The sequence below is a fragment of the Gossypium hirsutum genome, chromosome A07 (genome assembly GCF_007990345.1).
Source record: "Gossypium hirsutum isolate 1008001.06 chromosome A07, Gossypium_hirsutum_v2.1, whole genome shotgun sequence".
NCBI lineage: Eukaryota > Viridiplantae > Streptophyta > Magnoliopsida > Malvales > Malvaceae > Gossypium > Gossypium hirsutum.
In genome coordinates, this window is record NC_053430.1 from 1,220,260 (window position 1) to 1,233,705 (window position 13,446).

The 13,446-nt window shown below is 26.4% G+C and overlaps 1 protein-coding gene across 1 annotated transcript; it reads right to left on the minus strand.

The window, feature by feature from the left end:
- Positions 1–601: 601 nt before the first annotated feature.
- LOC107932272 (uncharacterized) lies at positions 602–3,400 on the minus strand. Its single transcript, XM_016864241.2, has 3 exons — positions 3,078–3,400; positions 2,242–2,429; positions 602–1,032 (listed from the first exon to the last, which is right to left on the minus strand). The coding sequence occupies exons 2-3, from the start codon at positions 2,421–2,423 to the stop codon at positions 846–848; spliced, it is 369 nt and encodes a 122-aa protein (XP_016719730.2). The 5' UTR covers positions 2,424–2,429; positions 3,078–3,400; the 3' UTR covers positions 602–845.
- Positions 3,401–13,446: the final 10,046 nt, after the last annotated feature.

A 13,446-nucleotide genomic window follows, 5' to 3' on the forward strand; every position in this document is an offset into this window, starting at 1 on the left:
ATTTGATTACAAATTGAATTGTTAATGTCGAATTTTGATAATTGAATTAGTGAATGAACAAATCAAATCATTGATTTCAGTTTGATAACCAAATCAATAATTAATTAATTAATTAAAATTTCATAAAAATCTAAAATATTTTTAAAATAACAAATAATATTAAATCGATTCAATTATCAATTTTTGTTTTCATTTTTAAATTTTATCAATTTTAAGCAAATTTCGAGTCAATCGATTCAACCCTTTTATGCAAACATTATATTGATCAATTTTCAATCCATCCGATCTACAACACTATTTCAGTAACACCGACCACATCACCAAATATGATGCTCTGAGATAGCACCATATCATCATTTGAAATTTATGCCACATCATCATACTTTTATATTTTTCAAGTTTAGTGATAAAAATAAACCTAGTTTTTAAATTCAAATGTTGAAGTGGATTAAAAATATATATATCAAAGTATACCTTGCCAAGTTCAGGCCAAAAATTATATTATTCTACGTGAAATATTGAACCATTGGACCAATTCTCGATTGAATCGTCATGGCTGGGCAACATGTGCGATAGAAACAATATGAAAGGTTAGTGGAGATGAGTAATTTGCACCGTTATCATCCTTCGGGGTGCATTAAATTCTGTAAAGATAATGAGACAATAGCAAGGGCTTATTATCAACCTAAGCCGTTTCAACTTTCAACTATAACAACTTATTCAGGTTATACCGAGTGTTAATTCACTGATTTCTCAGCTTCAAAAATCTCTGAAAACAACAAAAATGCACACCCAGTGTGGCCGTAATTCAATCGTGCAATGGCGAACAAAAATCCAAACTCCCCTTAAACATAGTAACCGGTGAAAGTAAAACCCCTTCCCACTATCTCACCTGCGCAATACCATGCAAAGCACTCCATTCCAAACAAAGCGGCAATACCGGCATCTTCGACCTTCAGCTCTTTCCTGTTCTTCCATAGTTGCTTGACATAATCGAGCTCCTTCCAGAATGACTCTGTACGACCTGGGATACTGCAAAAAATTGTATCAAAGGGGTTATTTAGATACACACTTGTAATTCCGATTTTTAGACAATATTACTGCCTCCAAATTTGAGGCAGCGTGTAACAAGGAAATTGCAAATAATCACAGTTATCATCGACCCAGAAAGCAACCCAACCACATTGTAACAAAATGACATTTATCTTGAGAATCTCTAGAAAATGGTTCATTCATTTTTCTTTTCCTCATAGGTATTCATCCAACACGGGTATGGTCAAATTTTTACAAGTTTTTCTATTTATTTAGAGGGTTCTTCGAGGCCATATCACAATACCTACGTATAAGACACAAGTGTCGGACATGGTTGCTTCGAGAATTTCAACAGCAAGAATTTCACTTCCTTACAATAAATCTAAGTAAATGTTCTCTTACAATGGCCTACAAAACCTTCCTATTAGCATGCAAATGAAACTCATCTTTACCAGAGACCAGTATCCTAATCCCGGGCACTTTGTAACTCAAACAAAACCGGGAATAACAGTGTACTAAACTGTATAATTCATTAATAATGCAAGATAAATATGGAAATACGATAAAATCATTAACACATTACAATAGATGCAAGTAATTGGGCAGCCGCAATAAGAAACAATGGCAAAGCACAAGGGATTATCATTGACATGCCCCAAGTAACATCTAAAAAGAAGCAAGCTCTATCAGTTTGTCCAATTCTTCTAAAATCAACCAGATGTGTGAGTGTATATATTTTAGGTAGCAGTGAACATGTTACAATAGTATGGCCAAAAATATTACCGCTGCAAGATTTCACTTGTCACAAATGAAGTTAGTAAGAACTTCATTCACTTTGAATCAACTTGACTGATGATTTGGACTAATTATAACATATTTCCTTCACTATATTTGACAGCTGATATTCTAGTCTGCTAGATAAAGCATACTTCAATCCTTTTGTTATGGGAGCTTTACAAACAAAACATTTGACATTTAAATACATGATACCCTTGCTCGAAAAGTTGCTTTATATGATTAATTTAAGTACAAAACATAAATAACATACTAAACTACATATATTAGTCAATTTCGATGCATGGAAATCCACTAACTAGACAATGCAAGCAAAAAGTATCAACACGTTTCAACAACACGGAAAATTAAGAATCAGACACAGCAACATAGCAGTAAAAGAGGAGCAAATGACTAAAAGCAAGTAGCAAACACCTAGCAAGGCGAGTGTAAAAGAGTTGCTTAGCCAACTCGTTGCACTTCTCCACTGTCGGCGGCTCTTGAATGTATTGCTTGTTCTGCTCCAACAACTGCTTGTAGTAAGCAGTTCCGTGCTTCGCCACAAACTTTGAAGCTTGGCACGCCTGAGATTGCAACTGCTGCAATTTTGACGCCATCAAAATCTGCACCATATATGAAAGTTCAACAATTAAACAATAAATCATCTCCCTCTGAATTCAGAAAACCATAAAGAAAAAGTCAAATTATGCCATCGATCCTGTGTTTGAATGAAATTTGAGATTTAGTTATCTACTTAAAAAGTAAGTATTTTCTATCAAAATTTGCTATTAACATACCATGCAATCATTCATACCATCTTCAGAAGCAAATTTTAATCAATAAACACTATCTTAATCAATAACTGGACTAGAATTTTTAATTTGAAAAAAGTAAGAGGACCTCATAGTAAGCAAATTTTGATCCAAAAAAAAAATACTAGCAGTATCAACAATTTAACCGATTTTTAATTAGCAAATGCAGGAGGATTTAAATTAGATCTCAAACTTCGCCTAAAATAGGGATTACAGGCGTATTTTGACTAATTTTTTTTAAAAAAAAAAAGAAGAAGAAGTCGTGCAATTATATCGAACATGAAATAAGCTAATTGAAACCCTAAAAATAAACATACGAACCAATAAAAAGTGGAAATAAAGAGATGGAACAGTGATCAGCCATGAAAATCAATGGATCTGAGAATAACATGATAAAAGTACTGAGATGGTTTGAAAGTCAAATGAATTGCAGATCTAAGCAAACGAATTGAATCTTACCTTTGATGAAAGAAGAAGTGAAACATGTAAGATAGATTGTTGTCGATGGAAGGCAGAGACGAGAGATCCGAGGTGGACTGGCCTTAGCTTCTTGCCGGCGCCGCTTACACAAGGAAGAAGAGCGTGCTTTTTGGGATCGATGGATTCGTTAGCTAATGGCCTGTTTTTGGGCTTTTATTGGAGGTTCCGTTTTTTATTTTATGTGATTTTTAGGGGTCATTTTGCAATTTTGTTGATTTCTAGGGTAAATTATATTATTAGTCACCTAAACATTAGTGTATTTCTGTTTTGGTTACCGAACTATAAAAACTTTCAATTTCGTCAATAAGGTTTTCAATTGGTCAACTTCTATTAACTTGTTAACAGTGTCCTTTTTAATTGGTGTGATAGTATATTTAGTCATAAATACTTAGATATTCTATCAAATTGGTCTCAATTCTAAATAATTCAACAAATTAAACGTTTCATATTTATCAATTTAGTTCTCAAACACATTCTCATTGTAAATCGGAATTATAAATACATTAAAATTGTTAATCGGAGATTACTAATCATTCACTCAAGAATTATAAAGTGAGGGTTTTGCCTATAATAAACCCTAAAATTAGCTAGAGACAATGAAGGAATTGTCCTCAGAGGGAAACCTTTTTATGTTGTGGACGGTGGGAAATGCTAGTGATAATGAACAATTTCTTTTAAATTTGAAGAGTTAAATTTATTGAATTATTTAGAATTACAGTTAAGTTGATGGAATATGTAAGTGTTGAGAACTAAATGTGTTATTATATCAATTAAAAAGGTAAGGACCAAAACTGAATCAATCGAAAACATTAGTAATTTGAGGTATAGTAATTGAGACAACTCGAAAATCTAGTAAAAGTGGAAAACACCGCAACACATAAGGCTAGGCAAGGAAATTGAAAAAACAATTTGAATCAGTGCATTTGGTTCGATTTCAAGTTGTTGTTATCACTCGAACCTTATAATTCGATTTTGAATTTAATTTTCTCACATGTAACCCATTTTATCCAAATCAAATTGAATAAAAAAAACATATTGATAGGAATCATTCTAATATAATAATAAATCGAATAACTCATTTGACTCAATTATTATATTATTTAAAAAAACAAAATATAATAATTATAAGTATAATTTTAATTTTAGAAATGTTTATTTATAAAAGAAATAATTATTCACAAATAGTCTATTAAATATATTTGATAGTTTACGAATTTAACTGATTATATGGCATATTGTAATCATTCCATTATAACTAATTAAAATTAGTGATTAGTAAAAGAAACAACATAATAAAACATTATGTGTATGAATGATTTATGTTTATATTTTTATGTAACAATTTTGAAATATTTATCAACTTAATAACTAAAATGATTTTCTTTAAAAAAATATCTTTTGAATTATTATAATATTAATTTAATTATTTAATTCACTTGATAAATGTATAAATGAAATTAGATTATGTATTATGATTGTTGTGAAAAATAAATTAAGTTAATATTGTTTTTTTTTTTACCCAAAATAAGGTAATATTATTTTTTGACAAACAAAGTCCAAATTGAATCAAAAAGTAATTATCGATTTGGATATTTTATTTTTTACAATTTGGATTTCAAAAAAAAAATCGAAAGGAAAGATTCAATTCAATTTTTATCCAAAAACGGAATCAAATACACCCTAGACAACCCCTGAAAAATGTTAAATTATTTTTTACACTAAAACAGGATGGATTTTTAATTACCTTTCTTAGAGACTTCTTATTAATAAATATAGAAAATTTAAAAATTTTAATATATTATTTTTAAAATGATTAAAACTTAACATATTTATTCTCAAACAAATACCATGTTTATTTTTTTAAAATTAAAATTTTATGTAGTATTTATACATATTTATAATAATTATAAATTTTAAATATTCTGTCCAAAATTCAATTCAATTCAGTGGGTCCCAATAGATGGCTCTTGCAAAAGGATGTTGGGCATAAAATTGGGCTTTATTATTCATAAGCACCGGTCTCCTTCCCTATTGAACAAAAGCCTTTTGACGGCCCATAGTTCAAGGTTGTAAGCTGTAGTGACAAAAGAAAGGCCCATTTTTTGGGGGTCTTAAACTATTTTTTAGGGTCACTAATTTAATAGTAGATTTGTGAATTATGATCAAAACTCCAAAATTCGAACCGAAAACCTGATTTTGATCATAAAGGTCCAAACTCAAAATTGGCTTGAGCTAAAAAGGATCTTTTTTTAAATCCAATTGGTGGTGGAATTGATTACGTCATTAGTTTGATTGGTTCAACCGATTCGATTAAAAAATTATTAAAAATTTAAAAATTTGGTTTAACCGTTGGTTCCTATTGGATCCCGATCTAATCAGTTCAAAAACACCTTCCGGACTGGTACCCAACCAATTCTCAATCCAATTTGCCAATTTCGTCCAAATGATATTGGCTAAAAGTTATCAAACCTCAAAATAATTCAAACCTGAAATGACTTGAATTTTAGATAACTCAACTCAAAAAATCAGATTGAAAACTTAAATGATTGATAAGTGTCACAACCCAAAACCAAGGCAATTCATCCAATTGATAGGTGTCAGAATTGTGTCTTTTTTGGATATCTATAGATCCCACAAGGTTTTTACAACCCTCGGGTGCGCCTCTAGATATTATGACCCACATTTTTCTACAGAGTTCACTTATTTGTATTAGAGGATATGAATTTGAATCACTAGAAACATATTTGTGGGTGATAAAAAAGGACAATTTCAAATTATGTACTCATAATTCAATATATTGAATCAAATTTTACAAAGTGCACTTAAATTCAAATATCTAAAAAAATGTACTTATTAATATCCAATAAAGACAATTTCAAATTATATTCTCATAGTAACTCAATAAACTGAATTGAATCGTATCAATGGAAATACTTAATAGTTACCATGAACAAAATACGTAACCTTGTTGATACAAAGTGACACTTTTCCAATATGTTTAACTAACAAACTCAAATAATATATTCTCGCGAATACTATAGACAATAAATATAATCAAGTAAAAGGATAATAATAAACACATAAAGAAAATTATCCGATCTTAATGTCTATAAATTTTGATATAAAAAAAAATGAATTCTTATTTTTCAACCTAGGGGTCGTTTTCCACATCACAATGATGGCAAAAAGGTACCATTATTGCAAAATAGTTGAATGATTGGATTTGATGCTATATTGTTGGGGATAATGTGTTTGGACTTTGGAAAGTAATATCAAATATCAATTTCAATTGTACCATGTAATTGCAACACATCTTTGACATGACACCCTCATGAATAATATGGCTTACAATATGAATATAATACCAAAAACCAAGCAGTAAATGGCTTACAATATAAATTAGGATAAATCATATTAATAGTCGTTCAATTATAATTTTTTTGTCATTTAATTATGAAAAGTTACAAAATAGTTTTTTAACTATTTAATTTTATCTTTTTTGTCACTCAACTATCTTGAATTTTTAGGTGTTTCTATTTTTGTACTAGCCAGTTAGTTGGTAACTAAAAAAAATAAAATTGAATAATTAAGTAACTGTTTTATAATTTTTCATAATTGGGTAACAAAAAAAATATTTGAACGACTTGTAATATAATTTACCCTATAAATTGTTAACTATTCTAAGTTTATTTAAATACAAAATATTTCAAACACAACTTAATAAAAATACATAAACAATATCTAAATAAGCAATTTTGTTACCTAAAATCATCATTATTATAAGGGTGAAGATAGAATTTTTGTTTAGAGGTCAAAATTGGATTATAAAAATTTTAGAATAAAATATATTTTTATCATTATATTAACTTATAATTTTGTAATTTTTATAGATATTAAACTTTACCCAGAAACTCCATCATTTTTTTGGAGAGCCAAAGCCCCTACCTATCTCTTGATGTTGTTCATAGTTATTATTTTGCTTAAGCCCAAAAATAAAATCTTCTGATGTTGTCAATTGGGTTTTAATTTATTGGCATCGATATTATTATTAATTTAAGAAAACATGAGTTAGAACACGTTAAAACATATTTATCTTATTATTTAAAGATTAAGAATAGATTGTAGGTAATTCTAAAAATTTTATAAGAAAAAACTCATAATTCTCTAAAAAAATTATAATAATAACAATATCAATTCTAACTTATCTTCCCATTTTTTCTTAAAAAAGAAAAATTGTCAAAATTTCTACACAATAACTAAAATAGAAAAGGTGATGGGATTGCGATCAAATGTGGACCATTGGGTCCATGGAAGCGTAGATTACGCAATCAAAATGCCTGCTTTTTCAACCTTCTTATGGAGATCTCGAGTAGGAGATCGAAAAGAAATATAATTATTATGGTTAAAATGTGTTTGAAGTCTTTCGACTTTTCACATATTTAAATTTAATCCTTTCACTTTTATTTTTAAAAATTTAGCCTTTCTATTATTCAAAATTTAAGTCAAATTGTTAAACATTCAAAGATTTTCAGGTAAATTTGCATGTGTGACTTAATAAAAAAAATACTCACTTAGTAGATGACATTGGCTTCCTAGAATGAGAAAATTGCTACATTACCCTTTTAGATTTTGTAATATTGTAATTAGTATAAAGGTAAATTCACATTTTACCCCCAAATTATTCTTTATTTCTAGCCCCCCCAAAAATTTCCTAGCTTCCTCTTTACTTGGTAGTCATATAACAAAAAAAACAACAACATTATAATTAACTTAAATTTAATAAAAGAATTTTAATAATATTATAATTAAACTTACATTTTTAAATTTAAAAAATAGAGTTAAATTCCTTAAAATAAATACCAGGGACTAAATTCCAAATCTCCAAAGAGTATTAATACTTGGAGCTTATATAAACCAGATATTATTTTATTCCATCATGAATCATGATACTACCGTGGCAATATCGCATGGCAATGATCGTCTTACTCTGCCATGCGGGCTGATCACGGCGGGTTTGAGCAAATCAGGTGTTTCATGCTTAGCCAGCTGGTATACTTTTTGACCAATGGAAATCGTGGGATTTTTTGTCAATACACGGATATGCTCTTTTTTCTTTTTTCATTTTAATTTTGTAAGTAGTTTTAGACTTTTCGCCATTTTTGGAATTATAATTTTCTTAACATGTTTTTAAAAATTAAAAATATATTTTAGGAAAAACAAAAATAAAAAACAAAAAATAAAAATATATTTTAATATACGTAATAAAAATTTAAGGTATTTTTAAAGAACTTATCCAACCAATGAAAAGGTTTTTTTAAAATTGAAATTTTAGAAAGCTTGTAGCATTCTCGTTAGATAACTTAGATTTTTTTAATAATCTTATTATAAGTTTTAATTATATTTTGTTTTTTTAATATAATATTTAGAATTATTCATAATCCCTTTTCAACCCATAAAATAGAAGGATAATGCACTTCAGCGCACTTGAACCCATGTCCTCCTACATTGAAAACAATACCTATGTCAATTGAGCTAAGACTTAATCGTTAACTTAGATTATCTTATTTTAAGAAATTATGGACTTAAATAATTTAAATAAATAACAATAGGTTTTATAATACATGTAAGGGTAAATTATAGTAGTAGCCATCCAACTATTAGTAAATTTCTTTTTTGTCACCTAACTATGAAAGGTTTCAAAAAGACCACCCAATTATTTAAATTTTGTCTTTTTTTGGTCACCAGTTGGTTAATAATGGTAGCTTTTAAAATTGACACAATAACAACTTTAACCCTCAACATTTATGCATTGTGTAATTTAGTCTTTCTGTCTCTTTAATCTAAAAAGCTAAAAAAAATAAAATTATCAACTAAATTTGATTGACCATCTATATAAAAAAATATGGAAACACCAAAAGATCATAAATTTTATCTTTTCTTATTATTCTAAAATTAACTCTCAGTATTTCAAAAAAGTAAAACTGTGAAAAACAAGGCTAAGGGTGAATTTGGATGGGCGGTGCGTTTACCTGCGGTTAGTGTAAAAACAGCGGTGGCGGTGAGATTAGATACTGTAGCGATACTGTAGCGTGAGACAAAAAGTAAGCTAAACGCAACGCACCCTACCCAATCGTCCATCCAAACCCACCTTAAATCACACAATATTATAAATATTAAAAGTTAATTTAAAAAAATATAATTCAAATTAAACCTCTAATACTCAGTTTAAGCTTGACTCTACTCGATTTCATCCATAAACGTCTATTATTAAAGTTGATAAAATTGATGCTTAATTTGTGCAAACAATCCTATCAAAAATAATAACACTTAGCCTTTTTAATTTATCTAATCAAACTATAGCTTTAGAATATAACACATTGAAGCGTTGGTTATGGATAAGATGTTTGATATGAATACATTAATAACAAAAGCAAGGTCTAATCACTCATAATAATAGATAGATTAGATATATAATCATACCAATAATCTCGGTAGTTTTTTCCCCTAAATACTAATTTTTTATTGGTGTGATTAAGTCTATTAATGGATCGTTTTGTTAGGTGTTTAGTTTAATTAATATTAATTTGAATAGAATATAATGTCTTATCAATCTAATAATTATATATCATTGTACATGCATGCCATGCAATTGGATTTATAATAAAGTATCTATTTTAATTAGTAATTAGTACGACTTAATCAAGCTTAGTGTTAATTTGAGTATGACATTATACTAAAATATCTGTTGGCCCCATGGAAGGAAATAAAATTACAAAAAGTTTTTTTATTATATAATTTTAGATATTAGTATTTTTTATTATTTCAATTAAAAAAACAAATCTAAGCTAAATTATTTTATATAATTTTAGAAATTAGCATTTATTATTATTTTTATTAGTTTTAGGCGATTCACTCAAAATCAACTCAATTTTTTTATTTGAATCAATCGATTCTCGATTCAATTAAATTGACCAACTAATTAAATTCAATTCCAGCAATTCTAATATTATCTTCTTCATTCATAATACTCAAACTCAAATTTTTATTTAAATTTATTTACTTTATTCATTATGATATTTCAAGCCACCATAAAAAAATAGTAAAATACAAAAAAATATATTTGAAGAGAATGTGGAGAACGATAAGCCAACTGATAAATCTGATAATTTATGGGATTTGCTCAAGTGAAATGCTTAATAGATTAGACAGCCTAAAAGCATAATATATACAATTAAAATAAAACCAGAGTTAATAAACACGAAAAAAGTGGATAATAACAATGATTAATGATTATAATTTGTTAGAAAAAAAGGGTAAAAGTACTTTAAAAATTCTCATTAAATGACATCAGGTTGTATTTTATTTTTCTGTTAAATTATTTATTTATTTTTACTGTTGAAAGTTGATATTTATTTGTCAACATGACGTATATGTATCACATCATGTGTCATTGTTTAATTATTTTGTTGAACACGTCAATTTTTAATAATATAAATAGATAATTTTTTTTTAAAAATAACTAATTTATTTTTAATCAAATGTACATTAAGTAATTTTTTATTTTAATAAAAACAATAAAATATAATATAATTATTAATATAAATCTCTCCATAATACCTAAAAAAAAGCTTGTTAGAATCAATGATAGTTTGGATGGTCATGTTCTAAAAAGATTAGCTGTAAAACCCATGCAATTTCCTCGTGATTTTGACAAATTTTAGAAGTAAAATACTTTATTGAATTAATGTTTACATTTATGAAATTATGAAAGATGTCACCTCATACACGTACGTATGTATAAATATGCATATTTGCATGGGGTTGAAATGTGTGCCACAAATAATTTCCATATCATCACTTAATTTTTTTTTTTAAAAATCCTAATAATTTTGACTGAAATTAATTCCAAAAACTCGAATGATGTCAAATTAAAGTATATGATATTATATTTCGTGAATATTTTATGTAATTTTTTTCATTAGAACTTTTTTAATATCGAGATATTTCGTAGAATCAACCCTTTAATTGACGGGTAGATACCTCACTTAATGAATTCATACAATCTGTCTATGTCAGCCATCACCACACCAAGTGAGCTTCGCTCACTAACCATCTTATCCAATTCGAAGAGTCTTTATACACATCATAACGTCATATCTAGACTAATTAGATCATGTTACTTGTCTGTTAATGACTCAATCATAGAACATACATGGCACCTTAAAATAAGGAACAGTCCCACATATATAATATATAAATCGAGACTTCGATAAAACAACCCAATTACAAAATAGCAACGGAAAAGATCATAATTTGACATATGAATATTCTTTATTTGCTTATTAAAATTTAAATTTTATGTTAGATTGAACAAAATTTAAAAATAGGGTTTGATAGATATAAAAGTAAGAAAAGACTTTTGATAGATTTCCCAACACCAATTATTAAAAATGAAGTGAGAAATTTTATGTGAACGGATCGAGATAAAATTATAAAATTTTGGGAGATTCAAAATTTTAAAAAATATTTTAAAAGGGCTTAAATTAAATAGTTAATTTTTATAAAGGGGTCAAAAAATTTAATTTTCCTCTTTATTCAAAAGACTGAAAAACTTAATTTGAATTATTAGTATTGAGGATGTGTTTGATAAATTAAAAAATTAAGTATTGAGTTTGTAGGATTGAATTTTATTGAGTACTGATTTATATTACAAAATTGTTTGATATATTTATAATATATATAAAAGCAAGGTTTAGAAGAATATATTTTATTGTTAATTATATTACTAAATTGACATTGAAATAATAATTTATTAGTATTATTATGTGATAATAAAAATAATATTAATTAATATTTAATTAATATGATAGTTTATTAATATGAAATTAATTAATTTGGCCGTATGTTTTAAAATTTTTATTTATAAAATAAAATAACATATTAATAATTAATAAAATTATAAATTTGTGAAATCATTTAATATAATTGAATAAATTAAAAATAATAAAAATTCAAATTTTTAATAAATAAACATAATTTATAAATAAATGTGATTTTATTTTAAATATGATAGTAATTAATAATGTTAAAATGATTTTTATAATTAATAAAAATTAATGTGTGAGATTAGCATTGTATTTATGAAAAGATAACATCAATATATTGGCAATCTAATCTATAATGTATAAATTTATTTATTTATTCATAATTTATATATCAAAACTCAAAGGAAAATAAATATATTTTATAATGAACTTAAATATTATTTTTTATAAATACTAAATGTATTCAATCAAATCGGTTTGATTCAACATAAATCTCAATCCGACAAGTAGTATGACTTCTATCTATTTCAGAAATTAAGATAAAAGAAATTCGATCATTTAAGAATCAATATTTTGTATTATCTATGTTTCTCATAATTTGTAAATCTATAAAATAAATAATATAATTATAATTATAATTATTTTATTAATAATGTTTTCATTATCAATGTGATAATTATTATGACTTAATTAGACTATGGATCCATATTAAATTACACTTATTATTTTAGATTAATTATCACTTAATTACAATTATATAACAGTTAAAACTAATAGTTAACACTATAAATATATGCTTTAGTAGGACATTTTCATTAGAAAAAATGATATCTAAAGAATTACGGAAAAAAAATCATATTTTAGCATTATTAATTAGGTTTTGTTTTCATCACTGAACCATAGTCTCTCTCCCAACCCAGAAATAGGAGAATAATGCGCTTCAGTAGATTCAAACCTATGTTCTCCTGCATTGGCAACAATGTTTATACCAATCGAGTTAAGACTCAATCGGCAAATCTTGAATTTTAAAAATTTATTATTTCATAATTTTAACCATATTAATACGGTATTATTTATTTTATTTTAAATAATTTTATATAAAAGTTAGAGATAATAATTTAAATAATTTATTTTTAATAAAATGAGGAAATAATTTGTTTCAATAATAAGATTTTGAAAAGTGATAAATAGTTTTTGGGTGAAAATTTTATATTAAGTAAAAAGTTAATAGGTTTATTAAACATAATTAAAAGATTAAATATTAAAATTTTATTTTCAATGAAATAAAAAAATTAATGATGTATCAAAGACATCTTAAAATTAAAATTTATTTTTTAATTACCAACTATTTTCTTTGAATTATTTGACCTTCCACCATTTTTGCATTATCATAATTTCATGACAACGTGAAGCCTTATGAATTGACTTCTTTTGTTGGTTGGTAATTGTATCCAATTTTATTAAAGAAAAATAATAATTCTTGCGTTTAGCTAAGGATTCAAAACTAAGCACATTTCTTGCTT